Below are 17,245 nucleotides of genomic sequence, written 5' to 3'. Positions count from 1 at the left end.
GGGATAGAGAGTTAGAAACATCGATGAGAGAGAAACATTGATCAGCTGCCTCCTGCACACCCCTCACTGGGGATGTGCCCGCAACCAAGGTACATGCCCTTGACCGGAATCGAACCTGGGACCCTTCAGTCCGCAGGCCGACGCTCTATCCACTGAGCCAAACCGGTCAGGGCCTTTTTCTGGTTTCTTAAGGTGGAAACTTAGGATCTTGGTTTAAGTTCTTTTCTGGTGTGGGAGTTTAAAGTGACATATTTTCCACAAAGTGCTTCTTTAGCTGTGTTACGGAATTGTGTCCCCCACAATGATAGGTTGAAGTCCTAACCCCTCCTCCCTCAGAATGTGACCCTATTTGGAAATAGGGCCATTGCAGTTGCTTTCGGAGGTTGCACTTGAGTAGGTGGGCCCTGATTTAATAGGACCTGTGTCCGCATCAGAGAGGAGAAGGCTGTGAGCACAGACATTCGCAGAGCAGAGGGAAGATGATGTGAAGGTGCACGAAGACCACGCCATGTGCCTGGAGGGATGTACTTACCAGCCAGGAACACCAAGAGACCCCTGGAGGGGCAAGGAAGACGCCCCCTAGCGCCACCAGAGAGCGTGGTCCCCGACACCTTGGTTTTGGACTTCTGGCATCCAGAACCGGGAGATGGTGAATTCCTGTGGTTGTAATTCGCCAGTTTAGGGCGCTCTGCTGCGGTGGCCCTGGCGCACTCAATCTAGTGGCCTCCTATACATTTCGAAATGTTGTGTTTTTATATATTTTTTTTAGTTCAAAATATTTCTATTTCCCTTGTGATCCCTTTTACCCATGGGTTTAGAAGTGTGTTGTTTAATTTCAAAATATTTTGGTATTTGCTAGATTTCCCTGTCGTGTTGACTTCTAATGTAATTTCATTACGGTCCTGCTTTGTTATATGTATTTTTTGTTGTTGTTGTTGTTGTTGTTAATCCTTACCTGAGGCGATTTTTCTATTGATATTTAGAGAGAGTGGAAGGGAGGAGGAGAGACCGGGAGAGAAACATCGCTGTGATTGGTTAGGGCTGCTTTAGCTCCATTTGTTTAAATTGGTTAGTGCTTTAATGGCTCAGACCCTGTTCTGTCCTGGAGGGTGTTGGCCGAGTGCGGAGCAGAGCAGAGCAGAACGTGGTGGACTTGGCAGTGGTTCGGTGGGCTGCTCCGTGGCAGGGGTCTTGGTCTCTGGTGTTGAGTCCTCCTTATTTGTCCTTATTTCCTTTATAGTTTTCCTGTTAGTCTCTGGCAGTGGGGTGTTGGAATCCCACTCTTATTGATGAATTTTCTGTTCACTGTTGTCAGGTTTTGCTTCGTGCATTTGAGGCTCTGTTGTCAGTGTTGTGTGTTCGCAGTTGCTTAGCCACCTGGTCGGTTCTTTTACGGTGAAATGCCCGGCTTGTCTCTGGCAGGGCTTCTTGTTTGCAGGTCCGCTTTGTCTGGTAGCCTCTGGCCACTTCAGTTCTCTTACGGTTTCTCTTTGCGTTGTGAGCCTTTTCCTCGCCTTTTACTTTAAAATCTTTGTGTCTATCAATCTGAGATGTGTCTCTAGCAGACACATAATCAGACCATATTTTAAAAAAATATGTTTTTATTGATTTCAGAGAAGAAGGGAGTGGGAGAAAAAGATAGAAACATCAATGATGAGGGAGGATCATCGATCAGCTGCCCCTGCACGTCCCACACAGGGGATTGAGCCCTCCACCCGGGCATGTGCCCTGATCCTGGTTTCTAGGTCGATGCTCAACCACTAAGCCACGCTGGCCAGGTTACTGTCATATAATCTGTAATAATAATTATTCATTTTGTTTTGCTGTTTGCATGAAGTCTGAGAATGCTATTTAGAAAATATTGCCACCTTTAAGAAAGGACTTCAGGTATTTATTGTTTTGTATTTAGAGCTACAGCATGGACTTGACTGGAGGGCTGGCCTAGCTGTGAAGGGGAGTGGGGGTGGGTGCACGTGTTTGCATGTGAGTCTGCTTCTCTGTGGTGCAGTACATGGGCGCCGGGCTCTGAAGCTGAGCTTCTCATGACCGGCTGGTCGAGTGCTCAGGTGCCCTTAGGCGTGGCCTCAGACTCCTTCCTAGGTTATTTGTCAGTTGTTTTTTTTTAAATTTCTTTATTGATTAAGGTATTACATAGGTGCCCTTATCCCACCATAACCCCCCCAACTCATGCCCTCACCTCCCTGTTGTCTCGGGGAGCGATTTGTGGGGGGGGGGGGGGGGGCTGAGCTGTTACTGATGGTTCTGTAGGATTCTCCACCATTTTTAGGGCGTTGACAATTGTACAAATGGTTTCCTTCTGAGAAAATGAAAATTATTTTAGAATGTTTGTCAATCTGAGGTTTCAGGTGCACCGTGGGCCCCCGCTGGGGCACGCTCCCTGCCTGGAGCTGCCTCTATTTCATGACCCAGTTGCCACTGCTGAGAAAGGGCACTGAGCGTGCCGGCGCCTTCCGCCTGCCGTTGGCTGCTGGATGGTCTGCGTTGGCTCTAGTGAGTGGCACTCACCGAGGAGCGGATGGAGGTCCTCTTCCCCGTCAGCCCTTTCCACAGGCACTCTGGGCCGGTGTGTCCTAGGAGGTAGGGTCACCTCCCCCCCCCGCCCCCCCCCCCGCCATAACCCTGCTTGGATGGAATGGGGAGTGGGGGGTAGGAGGGCCCCCCAAAGCTGCAGCGCTGAAAGCTGGGTCAGGCTGGTCGTCCTGGCGGGAAGAGGGAAGAAGCTCCTAACTTCTCCAGTCGTGCTGCTGGGAACCCGCTAACAGGGCGTCTCTGTTTCCTCCTTCCCTGCCCGGTGGCGATGATGGGAGAGGCTGGGAGGGCACGAGTGAGAGAAGGCAGGCGCTGGGCTCCTTGTGGCCCGAGGAGCTGGCCTTGTCCCTGTGCACTTCCCCGGGTTCCATGCAGGCTGCAGAAAAAGGAGTCTGTCCCCCGGGGACACTGGCTCCCACCACTCCCCAAGAGGCCCTTGGAGGGCATGGCAGGTTGGGGGATGGCCTGTTCAGGCCGCGAGATCTGATTGGGAGACGCCATTTCCCTGGAAGGATGGAGCAGGGAGTCTGTGACAGATGCAGAGACCAAGGGACACAGTTCTCACTGTGGCGATCTCAGCCGTTCCCTGGAAAGCGAGCTGGGTGTGAGCAAGTGGCAGGCATGTCCTGGGGGCCTGGGAGGGGCTTTGGGTTCAGCAATGGCGAACAGCAGGAGTGGCTCCTAGGCTGCCAGTCCTAGACAGTATTCTGGGCACAAAAGGGTGGGGGAGGGTCGGCCACTCTCCTAGATCTGAGGAAACGCCAGCTCCGCCAGCTCCGCCAGCGGAATGAGGAAGAGGGAACAATAGGGAGGGCTCTGTGCCTGCCGCTGGGACCCTGGATGGCTGGTCCTGCTTTGCAGGGGGCTGAGAGGAACCATTGCACCAGGAGTGCAGACGGGTGTGCACACCAGTGATGTCCAGGTCAGAGGGATTGATGTTGGCCCTCAGCTCACAGGGAGCGTTTGTTTTCATCTTCAGAGAAAAAGGAAATGCTTTAGAGGAGAGGTTCCCAGGCCTTCAGGTCGCCCTGTGCATCCGCAGGGTCTGGCCTCCGTCCTCCCTGTTGTCGCCCTCCCCTTCTGCCCCCTTCCCTCTCTTGTCTCTTCCCCTTCCTCCATCCCTCTCCCATATCCTTCCCCCCTAGATGAGAGGTCCTTCCGTGGAAAGGGGGGGCCAAGGGAGACCATTGGCAAGTGCATACTGCAGCCTGAGGGTGGGGGGAGGCAGGGCCTGTGGGGAAGCAGGGCCAGGGAGAGGCCTGTTTGCTTTTCATTTTAAGAGAAGTTTAGAGATGGGAGGTGTTTAGCGTCAGAAGATTATTATCTTCTGCTTTAAGTGGGATGAGTCATCTGTGACCATGGCATTGAAAAAACAGAACAACAGAACCAAAAAGAAAAAGTTTAAGTGAAGAAAAGTTGTAGTGAGTTTTAAAATTAATGTATTCGGTCAAGGATTTTGTCTCCTTTTTAGAGAATGAGGAGGAAAGGTAAACTCTGAGGCTGCTTCTCAATGGCCTGGCCTTTTTGGCGTCTGAAATGTGGTAGGAATGTGTCCGGTCCCCCCCCCCCCCCCCGCCCCGGTGTGCGCGCCCAGGAATGTGTCTTATGTAGAATTTGTGATGCTCAGTGGGTTCCATGGAATCAGAAAAGAGCCCATGCAACCCTCTCACCTTCAGAAGAAGCCCTTCTCAGAGTTGAATCAGATGCACTGGCCGCCATGGAGGTCCTTTTCCTGCCAGCATCTCCCACTCCAGACTCGCTTTTAAAGCAAGAGAGAGAGTGTTGGGAGGAGAGCTCATAGCTACTTGGTCGCCTCTGGACAGCACTTTTGTTCTTTCCTGCCTTGGAGAGGTGCTGGGGCCAGTGGGGAGGTAGCCAAGCTGGAGGCAGGGGTGCCCGCTGTCCCCCTCTAGGAGCATGATTGACATGGGGCTTCTCGTCTCCTTCTAGAAGAGGACTGTCTTTCCCTCCCTCCCTCCCCCACACACCTACCATCCACCCATCCCTCCACCCGCCCTCCATCATCCATCCACCCACCATCTACCTACCCATCCATCATCCACCCACCCACCATCCATCCACCCATCTATCTACTCATCTATCCATTCATCCATCCATCCACTTATCACACACCTACTCATTCACCCATCCACCCATCATCCATCCATCCACCATCCACCCACCCACCATCTATCTACCCATCCATTCATCTACTACCACCCACCCACTTATTCACCCATCCACCCACCATACCCACCCATCCATCTATCATCCATCCATCCAACCCATGTTAATTACCTCTTCTATGCCAGGATTACTAGTCTGAAAACTTGGGTACGTCAGTGAGCAGAGTATGAAAAATCCAGAACATTTCATCATGCTAAAGAGAAACTTCACACCATCAATGTCCCTCCTCATTTTTCTCCTCCCGGTAACCCTTGGCAACCACTAATGTACTTTGTGTCTCCGTAGATTTGGATGTTCTGGACATTTCCTGTAAATGGAGTCACGCACTATATGCCTTTGTGACTGGCTCTCACTCCTGTGCTGTCTTCCAGGTGCTGTCTTTTGGTGGCGTCACAGTGGGGGGACCACACACTGCTCATCATTCAGCAGCTGGTGGTCACGTGGAGGGCTTCCCCTCGATGCTGCATCTGTTATGCCCAGATTTCAGGATCCCCAATAGACCACCAGGGAGCCAGCCGAGTCCGATGCAAAAGCAGAGAGTCTTTATTCAAATTACTTTGCCCCCGCCCCCCTCCGGTCAGCCACACTCACCGATGCAGCAGCAAGCGCGAGAACCCCTTGGGAGGAGGGGTTTTATAGGGGGTTGGAGTAAGGGGAGGAGAGAGGACTGTGGGCCCTGCCGATTGGCCAGGCGCAAGTCGGTGTCTTGTTACACAGGATGTGGTCATGTCTATGGCGCGCACGTCCCTTGATCGTCATTGGTTAGTTTAAAGAAATCCTGGGTGTGGCTAGCAGAGGCTTGGGCTTCCCGGAAGAAGCTCCTTGCCGAGCACATGGCTAAGGCTGCTGCCCAAAAATGGAGGATCCGGGGTAAGATGGAGGGCGTAGCCCTCACCCTTTCACATCGGCCAGCATCCTTTTTCATCATAACATGAAAAATATTTTTCCTGTTTTGTGGGTTGGCTTTTCACTCTCTTGAAGCACAAAAGTTTTTAGTTTTGATAAAAATCCCGTTTATCTTTGTTATTTCTTATGTGAAAATGATATTTGATCCAAGACTTAGAAGAGGGGAGGGCGTGACTTCTGGGGTGAGAAAAACAAAACAAAATAGTGCTCAGGCCCGGAGCTGGGAGGGGAGGCTGGCTGCCCCGTGAGGTTGAAGAGCCCTGCGGTCAGCTGCTGGGGGTGGGCTGTTGAGCGCCACTCAGGCTGAGACTAGAGTGAGGGCTTGCGCGCACAGCTGTACACAGATCCTCTGGCTGCCGGCGGTGTGAGGGTCCTAGGAGCCCGTGGGATCCGTGCGAGGCTTATGGCCTGCTGCTCCCCACCTCTCCTTTCATGGGACACCTCCCACCAAGCCTCTCCTCTCCCTCCGCTGACTGTGCCTCCACCTGGGGGCTGCTCTCCTGGCTGCTGGCCGGGTTCTCCCCGCCTGCAACCTTCTCAGAGCCTCCCATTCTCGCGCTTGCTTCTTCCTCCCTGCCCTCCTCCCTTCCTCCCTTTTCCCTGGGGTGCAGGCAGGGCTCTGACCATGGGGCTGGACCACCCGCAGCTCATCTCCTGCTTTGTCCTGCCCACTGTTTGTGACCCCTCCTTCCAGACCCAGTGCTGCTGTGGCCCTGTGAGGTGGGACAGCGGTCAGTCAGCACCCCCAGGCCCCCCCGGCCCCTCCCTCTTTGGCTGTCATGGCTCGGTGGTTGACCATGGACCTATGAACCAGGAGGTCACAGTTCGATTCCCGGTCAGGGCACATGCTGGGGTTTTGAGCTTGATCCCCAGTAGGGGGCGTGCAGGAGGCAGCCAATCAATGCTTCTCTCATCATTGATGTTTCTATTTTTCTCTCCCTCTCTCTTCCTCTCTGAAATCAATAAAAATATATTTTAAAAAAGTCTTCAGTGTGATTAGGAGCGTGGTCTTCAGTTGATGAGGGAAAAGGGAACACATTGCCCGGGTTTTCTCCGCTTAAGTCTAGTTTGGTGGCCACCAGATGGCGCCGTTGCTCTTGTGAGCCACAGCTGATGGCAGGTGCAGCTCTCCTGGCAACCGGGGCGGGGTTGGCGGTGTTGCAAGAACCACCTTTTGCCACTTTAAGGTGATCTGCTGTTAAGCAAAGTGCTTAACAAAGGGCCGTCTTCTCTCAAGTCTGGGTGGCCTCACGGAGAGGGAGACCTCAGAGGATAGGGGCTCTTCCCAGCAGCCATTTGTGGAGCACCTGCACGTACCTGTACGTATGTGCTGTCCACCGGCCCTCGTGGGCTCACAGGCTCCGCCCCTCTGCGGCTGCCTTTATGTTCGTGGTGTTGCACACGGGATTGCTGCTCACGTTCCTCTTCGATCGGAGAAAAGGAGCAGGCGTCTCCCTTTTCTTGGTGTGTAACTCTGACCTCCGCCTTCAGAAGGGAAGGTGCCCGCAGGAGAGACGGCTGTGGAGGCTGCGCCATCATGGGAGGGGGCGGAGCCTGGTGCCAGGCCGTGGCCCTGAGGATGTGCCAGGGCCTGTCCTGAGGCCAGGTCACTCCCTGCCGTGTGGGCCATGCGCCTGGACTTGCCGTGTGGCCGCCCGGAGCCTGGGCTGCTCCGTAGACGGGAGCTGGGCGGGCAGCTGCTCCCGGGGCGCAGGGCCTGTCCTCAGGGAGTCGCCCGCCATGGCCAGTGCCTCACAACTCCTTTCTCACATCCAGACACTAAGGCTGTTCCCCATGTTGGTAATAGTGCGAGGTATGTATCGATGGAGGGTAGAAATGACAAAATGACTAGGAGTCTGGTAGCACTCCCCACATGGAGCAGAGCTTGTCTTTATGGTGACAGTACTTGCTCAGCCCCAGCATGCGGAGAGCGAGCGCCTGGGACTTTGTGGGTCCTTCCCTGACCCGTCGTCCCCAGGAGCCCATGGGTCTGGAGCGGAACGACCTTGCCCTGGAACAGCCTGGAGCCCAGTGCCTCTGGCTCAGGGCTCGGAGAGGTGGGTGAAGAGGGAGGGGCCGCGAGGAGAGCGTCTGAGTCCTGAGGGAAGACAGTGATGCCACAACCGCAGCCCCGTGTCAGTGGGGGAGCCGGGGGAGCCTCTGTCCGCATCAGGCGGAGCTGCAAGGAGCAGGTTTCAGGAGCTCCAGGAAATGAACCAGGATTGGGACCTGCCGGCCTCTGTCAAGGGCCATTAGGATGAGAGACAGGAAAGGCCCCGCAGCTCTCCGCGGGCCCCTCCCTCCCAGGGCCCGCACTGCAGCCTCACCCAGGCTCCTGCTGGGCAGACACCCAGAAGCGGCCTGACTCAGCTGGGCTTCTCTTCTGTTCTCTCTGTCTTGCTGTCCAGCTCAGCTGGGGGCCTTGCTGGGCAGCCGCCTGTGTGATCTGAGTGCAGGCGGCATCTGTGGACGCCAGAGGCCTGCGCTTTACAGTTCATTGTCCTCAGGGACAAGGGCAGGCCCCGTTCTGTAGGGCATCCCTGTAAGGAGGAGGCAGGGGGCAGGCGCAGCAGGTGGGAGCTGGAGAAGCCCGGGCCCTGCGGGCTTTGCGGGAGAGGTGGATCTTTGGGGATGAAAGCGGAAGGAAGACATGCTGTGGCCAAGGCTCCAGGGCACTGCTCTAGGACGGCCCGCAGCTTGAGGCGGTGGACTCATCAGGTGCTTGACAGGCCAGAGCATGGGCGTGTCAGGTCAGGGGTCAGCAGACTTCTGTAAATGGCCAGGTGTGTAGGCCTCTAATTGTCTGAAATGCCTATTTTTTATTTCTGTCAGTTAAAAAATGTACAAAAGCGATTCTTCACTGGGGGAGTGTGGTTTGGGGCTAGATGAGGGCAGTGGGCACGGTCTGCCCACCCTGGCCTCCCCCGCGCAGCGCCCTCCGTGCTGTGCCTCAGAGTGTGAGCCCGAGCTCAGGGTCACGAGGATCCCGTGTGTTTTAAGGAGATGCTGGTGAGATCGCAGCTCTAGACGGAGAATTAACTGCAGAATGGATGTTAGACCCAGAGGAGCGGCTGGAGGTGGGAAATGAGTTAAGAGTCTGTCCCTGATGCTGGGACTTTAGGGACAAAACAACTAAATAAGAAGGTGGTGGCGGAGTGGAGAAGAGGCACAGGCGTGGGGCGGTGAGGGGAAGCCTGACGGGCGTGCGTGGGCCCTGCCGCCGTGGTGACAGCAGCTGGGAAGAGCAGGTGTCTTTAGCACCAGGCGGGTGAAAAGATAGATGGCAAACCAGTGTGCACTGTAACCACACGTAAAGACCTGTCGGCATGCGAGGTGTTTATCGAGGTGGTGGGATCGTGGGTGATTTTCACTTTTTCTTATTTATATTGACACCCCTTCCCCCATGGCATTGGCTGGAGCCCCAGTGTGTGGACCAGCATTAAGTAGGCGCAGCAAGTGGGACCTCCTTGCCTGGGCCCAGCCTTACAGGAAGAGCGCTGAGCATTTCTCAGAGATGTGCTTTATCAGGGTGAGAGTTTTTTTAATCACGAGGGAATTTATCAGACGCTTTTTCTGCATCTATTGAAATGGTCATTGTGATTTTGTCCCATATTCTGTTAATATTGGTGACATTGGTTTTCAGACGTTAAACCAGCCTTGGGTTCTGTCGTGTTGTTGTATGTGTTTGACTTGCTCTGTTTCCTGTGTGAACTGTGCTCGCAGAATGAGTGGGGAAGTGGTTTTTCTTTGTGCCAACCCGTAATTACTCCGGGGGTGGAGTGTGCCTGCTGGCCATTTGGGAATGCCTGTTCAATTCCTTTGTCCATCTTTTTGTGGTTGTCTTTTTTTTAAAATTGATTTGTACTTGTTTGTCTCTTCCTTCTAGAGTTGAATAACATTAAACCTATTTATTACACTGGCCACACGGGGGAGCTCACCGTGGGTCTCTGTAGCCTCTGGTCGGAGATGGGTTCAGATGGGCACTAACAGCCTGGGTGGCATCCTGTTGGCGCAGTCTGTCAGTTACATGAGTATGTTTGCACAGAACCATGTTTGGATGGCTACACACAAACGAGAGGCCCGGTGCACGAAAATTCCAGGGGTCCCTCAGCCCAGCCTGCGCCCTCTCTCACACCAGGAGCCCTGGGGGGGGGCGGTGTCTGACTGATGGCTTAGGCCTGCTCCCTGCCGGCCCTGCCCCCCACCAACTGGTCATTCCGCCGTTTGGTCGATTTGCATATTAGGCTTTTATTATATAGGATGTTACAGTGGTTGGCTTATGAGTAATTTTTATCTTTTAGTTTTTCCCAATTCCCCTTACTTAAACTTAAAAACTATAGAGTAATAAATGAATTTTTTTCTTTGAAAACCAAATCCTGTGTGGGCAGGATCTACCCTGCCTTCTCTCACCCTTTCCAGCTCTGCCCACAGCTTCCATGGGGGTGAGTCTGGGGGACGGCCTTCCAGAAATACATAGGATCGTTCTGTATACGAGTCATTGTTTTTCTGTCCATAGAATTGTTTTTCTCTTGAAATACGGTCAAACTTAATAGAAAAGTTGCAAGTGTCATGAAAGGTTTTTATGATCCATTTGAGATTAGGTTGCCTCCTAGATGCCCTGTGCCTCCTAAGTAATGTCAGTGTGTTTCCTGCAAAGACACTCTTACCGAACACAGCCTAGCCACTACCACCAGGAAAGTAATACGTATTTTCACAAGTATATTTATCTGCCGTGCTGTTAGCAGTATTATGCCGTGTGCCCTTTTTACGGTGCAAATGCCATTTTCTATTGTATTGTTCCATAGGCATCACTTCTCTCTTTTGAAGTAGCCCTTCCTAACTGCATTGGTTTCCTTAAGGAAGTACCTGACTGCATCTGAATATCTGAATGGCTGGGCGGGCCTCCCTCAATCCCCCCCTTCCTTATTGTGATAAAATGTACTTACACGTACATTTTCATCATTTTAACCATTTTTAAGTACTGTCTGGTGGCGTTAAGCATTTCACAATGTTGCACAACCATCATCACTGTCTGTTTCTAAAACATTTCACCCCCCAGAAACTCTGTACCCGTAGAGCAGTAACTTCCCTCCCCTGCCGTCTGTGAATTTGCTTGCCCATCTACCTACCTGTTCATCCGTCCATCCCATGTAAGTAGAGCTTCACAGGTTTTGTCATTTCATGTTGCTTATCTCACTTAGCATGATGTTTTCAAGGTCCGTCCATGTTGTAGCCTTTGCCAGAATTTCATGCCTTTTTCTGGCCGAATCCGATTCCACCGTCTGTATGTACCACATTTTCTCTCTCTTCCTCTGCTGAGGGACATGAGTACTTTCATCTTCTGACCCCTTTGCATGATGCTGCTGTGAACATTTGTGTGTAAGGATCTGTCCACGTGCCTGCCCAGGGGTGGAATTGCTGGGTCATTTGGTAACTTTTTTTAAACTTTCTGAGAAACTACCAGACTGCCCCACAACAGCCGGATCCTTTTGCGTTCCCACCAGCCGTGCACAAGGGTTTCCGTTTGCACAGCCGCCCCACACTGGGGTGACTCCACACTGGGGTGGCCCCACACTGGGGTGGCCCCACACTGGGATGGCCCAGCGTTTGATGGCAGCCAGTGGGTGAGGCGCCGCTCCTGTGGTGCTTGTGATGGGCCAGCGCTGCCCAGCAGCCGTCCTCTCCACTCGGACTGCCTCTCTGCCTCCTGGGCTCTGGTGGGTTTGTTCCTTCCTGCTGAATATGGGAGCTTTAACATCCTTCTCTTCCCATGACACATACATGGAGCACGTTCACTAAAAGTTCACAGGAAATTGCTGATTCTATTGAAATGCAAAACAGGCAGAGCTAAATGAGAAGGCTGGCAGAACTCGAAGAATTTGGAACTGGCATAAAGTGAGAATTGTGAAAAACACCAGGCCCAATTGATGCTCAGGTGCCAGAGCATTACAGGGAAGCGCCTTCTGTTGACATCATCATGAAGTATTTCTGTGCCTCGACATTTCTAATGGCTGCTTGTCATTAAATGATCTTTTCCAGTCAACTTTTTTACTGTGGGGAGGAGTTTACAAGAGGAGAAAAAGCCGGCAGAGAGAGAGCCAGGCAGGTCTCCGGAGAAGGCAGGTGTCACCAAACTCGATTTGTCGTCAGCCAAATTGAAGCAGTCGTCCTGTCCAAATCCAGAGACTGGTGTGGGAACTAGAAAGTGGGCTTATTGGTGGTGGGAGACGACTCCAAGTCCACAGTGAGCCCAGCCTGTTCACACAGCCCTCAGGACAGACGCCTGCTCTAGCTGACACCAACCCCTGCCCAGGCCGGGCTAGTTTCTGCGCTCTGCAGACCAGGCGACCAATAGCACAGCTTCTTGCCGAGGGGGCGGGGCCATGCTTTCCAGGTTCTGGTCAGGGGACGGGGTGCTGGCAGGGTAGGTCCTCACTCAGCTGCCCACCTGGGCACGGGCAGGAAGAGCACTGTGGCAGTTGTCTGTGGCGTGGCCATCTACAGCCATAGCGCTGGTCGGCTATGCCCCAGGGGCCAGCAAGTCCCAGGGCAAAGGGGATGGCTTTCCTGGCCTGTGAGCCGAGCACTGGGCCGGGGCACCTGCAGGCTCACACATGCGCACCTCTGGTGGTTGAGGCTGGTTCTGTAGCCGCTGACCGGACGTCCCCCGCAGCCTCTCCTGTGGTCTGGGCTCCTCAGTGTGGCTGCGCTGATGTCAGTGCCCAGCCTCCAACTCCAAGGGGCGGACACTGGCCATAGTTCCGGGCCAGGCAGGTGCAGTGGCCCGTCCAGGGATACCCCTCTCTGGAGCGGCATCAGCGTGGCTGTTGGCGGCCGTGGGGATGGGCTCTGTGCTGGTCCGGCCATCAGTCTTTGGAAAACGGGGCCCGAGAGACCTGTCCAGGGAGGGCAGGAGGTAGACCTGGTTTTCTCCTTTGCAGACAGGCCAGGGGAGGGTTAAGTAGCAGATGAACAGAGAGTTTGTTCCCTTGAATGTAAATTATGGAGCAACTGTATGTTAATTGTGTTTTCCAAATTTAGGAACTAACTCCTTTTTTCTGCCAAGGGAAGAAACAAAAGGACAAAAGAGGAAAAAGGAAATCTACCAGCTGTTGAAAGGGTTCATTCTCTCCCAACCCCTTGACAATGAGCTCGTGAACTGCTGCGTTGGGAATAGCTTACCATTAGGCAGGGGCGCAGAGCGCTCTCCATCGCAGGAGTGTCCTGGCCGGGAGATGCGTCCGCGAGTGAGCCCCCACTCGGCGTAGGCAGCGCTTCTCCAGGGACGATGCCAGCTCTGGCCCAGGTCTCGGGTGGCGGCGTCTAAAGCAGAGAGGAGCAAGGGGCAGTGCAGAACTGGGCATCTGCTGTGGCTAGACCCACACGTCTCGCTGCCTCCTGTGCTGCTGCTGGACGTGGCCGCCCAGTGAGGAGTCAGTTGCACACGTGTCACGCCCGTGGGTCAGGCCTTGGGTTCTGGAGCTCTCAGTGGGAAACCTGGGGTCTGCATCATCTGGCCCCCAGAGGCGCATGGTACTGCCTTCTCGTTCGTGGCCTTGCAGTGGCCACTGCGGTGGCTGGAGGGCCTGGACAGAGCCTTCCGGGTCATGCTCATGTCTCACCAGAGGCTGACCTTCCCGGGACAAGAGTTTGTGTCTCACGGCCATCCCAGGAGGCCGCCGCATGGACCAGCCCTGGGTGATTCAGGGCGACCTCATTTACCGGCTCTGTAACGTAGGTTGTTGGACATTAGAAACACGGGTGGGTCCCTGCCACAGCAGAACACACTCTGAAATCCTGGTGCGAGCACACTGCTTGTTACAGTGGCTCCACAGCCCAGGGCCGTGCGCCCTCACCTGTCCTGACCCTCCTCCCGCAGGGCCCGCGCTGTCCAGCCACCACAGTGACTGGGACGTGGTTTGGGTTCAGGACTCTATTCAGAGAAGTCATGGTGGCGAATGGCTGGTCTGCCTCTCAGGTTCCGGTCTGACAGTTGTTTCCCTTTAGCAGGCAGTTCCGGCCAAGGGGGAGACCAGGCAGGACTGCTGTGTGAAGACCGAGCTGCTGGGAGAGGAAGGTAAGGGGGGTCCGCCCCGTCTAGCTTCTCCTCTCGCCCCTCCCAGGCACGCAGGCACACGCAAGGTCTAGGGAAAGAAAGCCTCATCGAGGAGTGAAAAGCAGCCCTTCAAGTCCCCCCAGAACAGCCAGGCTGAGTGGTCATGGACCCGTTGCTGGCAGCTTCACTCAGTCCCTCAGCCGAAGCTGCTTGGGCTGCACCTGAACAGTGCTGGGTGCGGGGGGTGCGCCCACCAGAGGCCACACGCTGACGCTGCCTGCGTCTCGGACAAGATAAAACGAGGCTGGGGAAGCACGCCCTCCCTGGCTCCCCTCAGGCCTTTTCTAAATCCAGTGGTGAGTGAGGCCAGGGAGCCGCCAGACATGTCCACAGCAGCCAACCACGTTGCATGCCTCCAGCCTTGTAGGGCTTCGTCCTCCGCCCCCTGCAGCCGTGGCCTTACCTTCTTTGGCAGCACCACCCTGGTGATTCTCATCTGTATTTCCCTGATGATCTTGAGCATCTTTTCATGTGCTTATTAGCCACTTGTGTATCTTCTTTGGAGAAATGCCTGTTCAAGCCATTTGCCTGCTATGGAAATGGGTCACTGATTTTTGTTGCATCTGACTCCCCCCTCTGTTGCAGAGCTCTCTATGGCTGCCGATGAAGGCTCCCCCGAGAAGCCGGGAGAAGATGCCTACGTGGCTGCAGATGGGGCCACCAACGGGTCCTGTGAAAGGAGTGATACCGGCAGGCATGTCACCCCAGCTGAGCACACTCAGGACAATGCAAACGCCAGCCCCCAGGAAGGTCCCAATAAACTGACCCGGATTGCGGAGAACGGGGTTTCAGAAAGAGACGCGGACGTGGGGAAGCAGAACCACGACCCGGCTGACGACCTCACGCAGACGGCCGTCATCGGGAGCAACGGGTACTTCCTGAGTAAACCAGCCCTGCAGGAGCCGGCCCTGCGGGTCCCCAGCACCTTGGCACCCTCCCTTCCCGGCCATGCTGCGAAAACTCTCCCAGGAGCGGCTGGCAAAGGGCGGACTCCCAGTGTGCTCTCTCAGACGCCAGCCGCCGCGCCAGCCAGGCCCGGGGAAGGGAGCAAAGACTCAGAGGACAAGAAGCCCGCGGCCCTGGGCGCAGATGTCAAGGTTCATAGGGCTCGGAAGACCATGCCGAAGTCCGTCCTGGGCCTGGTAATGCGCCCGGCGGGGCGGGGCAGGGGCAGCGTCCTTTGTCTTCTCTTTTGTTTATGCCCTGGCAGGTGGGCGTCAGTGCAGGAAGGAGAAGGGCAGCAATGGGTGGCCGCCTGTGGGTGGGAGGTTAGGAGATGCTGCCCACAGTTGGAGGGGCAGGGGGCCCTCAGCCGGCTCTCTGGGCTGTGCTCTGGGCGGTGCCTGTGGCCCGCAAGTAAACGCATCGCGGACTCCACTCCTGCTTGGGCTGGGGACTTCCTTCCATCCCTGAGCCCACGCCGTCTCCCCGGGAAGTGAGTAGACAGGAAGTGGGTGAGCCAGGGCCACAGTGTTTCAGACGGAGGGATGGGGGACTGCACTGAAGACACGTCCAGGTCTCTGCCCTTGCACCCAGCCAGCAGCTGAGGGCTTGGTGCCCAGAATAGGCGGCACATTCCCGATTCACGCCAAGCCAGTTGCCTTTGCTGCTGTTCCCACGTCTGCGAGCCCGCACGCCACCTGCACTCTGAGGGCCCACAGGGCTGTGCGTCTCCCCTCCTGTGGATTCAGGCTTGTGGTCAGGTCCCCTGGGGTTTCTCGCACAGGCATCGCTGGTGAGCACGCTGCTGCCCGTCTGTCCGTCGCCCACAGGGCCCTGTGCTTCCCTCTGGGCCGCCTCCCGGTGGGCCCTGAGGGCCTGGCTGCGCATCTCCTCAGCGCCAGGAACATGCTCTGCACTGCTCTGTCCGTGGACGTGGGTCTTCTGCCTTCTCGCATGGCACCTCACCGGGTTCCAGCTTTGACATTTTTGCTGGTCATTTCATATATTGATATTTTTAATTTTCACCGCTACTTTTTTCATAGTGTTCTTAGCTATATTTCGTATTACTCTTTTTATTTATTTTTTTGTTAATGCTCACTTGAGGATATTTTTTCCATTGATTTTTAGAGTGGAAGGGAAAAAGAGAGAGAGAAACATCTATCAGTTGCCTCCCCTACGCACCTCGACTGAAGATTGAACCTGCAACTTTTTGGTGCATGGGGCGATGCTCCAACCCACTGAGCCACCCAGCCAAGGCTTGCACACATTCTTGTCTGGACCTATGTTTTCGTTTCTCTGTGTTAATCCAGGAGCACAATTGCAGGATCATGTGGTAATTGGAGATTTAGTTTTATAAGCAATTGCCAAGCCACCTTCCAGACAAGCCATGGCATGTTACACCCCCAGCATGGGCTCATCGCCAGTGCTGGGGTTGCCGCTGTTTTAATTTTGGCTGTGAGACTTCGTTGTGGTTTAATTCTGCACACGCTGGTGGCCATTGTGTGTCCTTCACGCCCGTTCCTGGGTTTGCCGCGTGTCTTGTGAGCTCGGAGGCCGCGGACAGGAGCCGGTGCTGGGTCTGCGTCGGCCGACTCCCTGGCCCGTGTGTGTCTCCAGGCTCTCAGAGTGTCTCGCGGGAAGTTCTTTCTGTTGACGAGGTCCAGCCAGCAAAGAGGGAAGCTCCTCCTCTCCTGGCTGATGCGTGCGGTGTCACGTCCAGGACCTCACAAGCCCTCGGTCCCCAGGTTTCTCTGGTTCTTAGGAGTTTTTTACTTTCATGTGAACTTTATAGGATTCATTTCGAGTTAATTGTTGTATTAGGTGTGAGGTTTAGATGAAGTTCATTTTTTGTGCCTACTTTTTTTTTGGTCCACCATTGTCAGTTTCAAAATGCTTGTGAGAAATGTTACGTCACTTATTTAATCTCCTCGAAAGTAGACTTTTATTCCATTCCCTCTTCCAGGTGTTTATTCTACCACATTTTTATTCTTGAGGATCTTTTGTCACCTCATCAGGCTCCTCTAGGGCATAGAGGCAGTGGTCCTCAACCTTCCTAATGCCGCGACCCTTTCATACAGTTCCTCATGTTGTGGTGACCCCCAATTTCACTATTACAAATTGAACATAATTAAAGCACAGTGATTAATCACAAAAACAATATGTAATTATATATGTGTTTTCCGATGGTCTTAGGTGACCCCTGTGAAAGGGTCGTTCGACCCCCAAAGGGGTCGTGACCCACAGGTTGAGAACCGCTGCTCTAGGGAAAGAAAGCAATTTGAAATTTAATATCGAGTTTCTCTGACCATGTGCTTATTAAGTGTTAGCTTTGTTTTGAATCGAGTTATTATGATTGTTAGTATGCAGTTGGCTGCAGCACATCATTTTGTTGGAAATTCCTGAACATTCTCCGGCTGGTCAGTTGTAGGAAAAGAGTATGGAAGGGTTTGAGGCTTGGAAACTGTTTTCCTGAAGGCCATGCCCGCTGCTCCACAGCCTGGAAACTGTGCTCCTTGGGGTCCCTGTGGGGGGAGGAAATGCCCG

At 54.2% G+C, this 17,245-nt stretch overlaps 1 protein-coding gene across 2 annotated transcripts in view; it reads left to right on the top strand.

Moving 5' to 3' along the window:
* The window catches only part of EHMT1 (euchromatic histone lysine methyltransferase 1), a gene marked incomplete at its 5' end in the record, with an annotated part of 75,382 nt that overhangs the window by 13,893 nt on the left and 44,244 nt on the right, over positions 1-17,245 (top strand). For both annotated transcript variants that reach the window (XM_081104150.1, XM_081104149.1), the window contains 2 exons: positions 13,651-13,720; positions 14,345-14,901. In XM_081104150.1, coding sequence (XP_080960276.1) covers positions 13,651-13,720; positions 14,345-14,901 — 627 coding nt within the window. The remainder of the gene's footprint in view (positions 1-13,650; positions 13,721-14,344; positions 14,902-17,245) is intronic.

The sequence above is a fragment of the Myotis nattereri genome (assembly GCF_964212035.1).
Source record: "Myotis nattereri genome assembly, chromosome: 12".
Lineage (NCBI taxonomy): Eukaryota > Metazoa > Chordata > Mammalia > Chiroptera > Vespertilionidae > Myotis > Myotis nattereri.
Note: the sequence above shows the minus strand (reverse complement) of the source record. Positions and strands in the feature narration are given on the sequence as shown.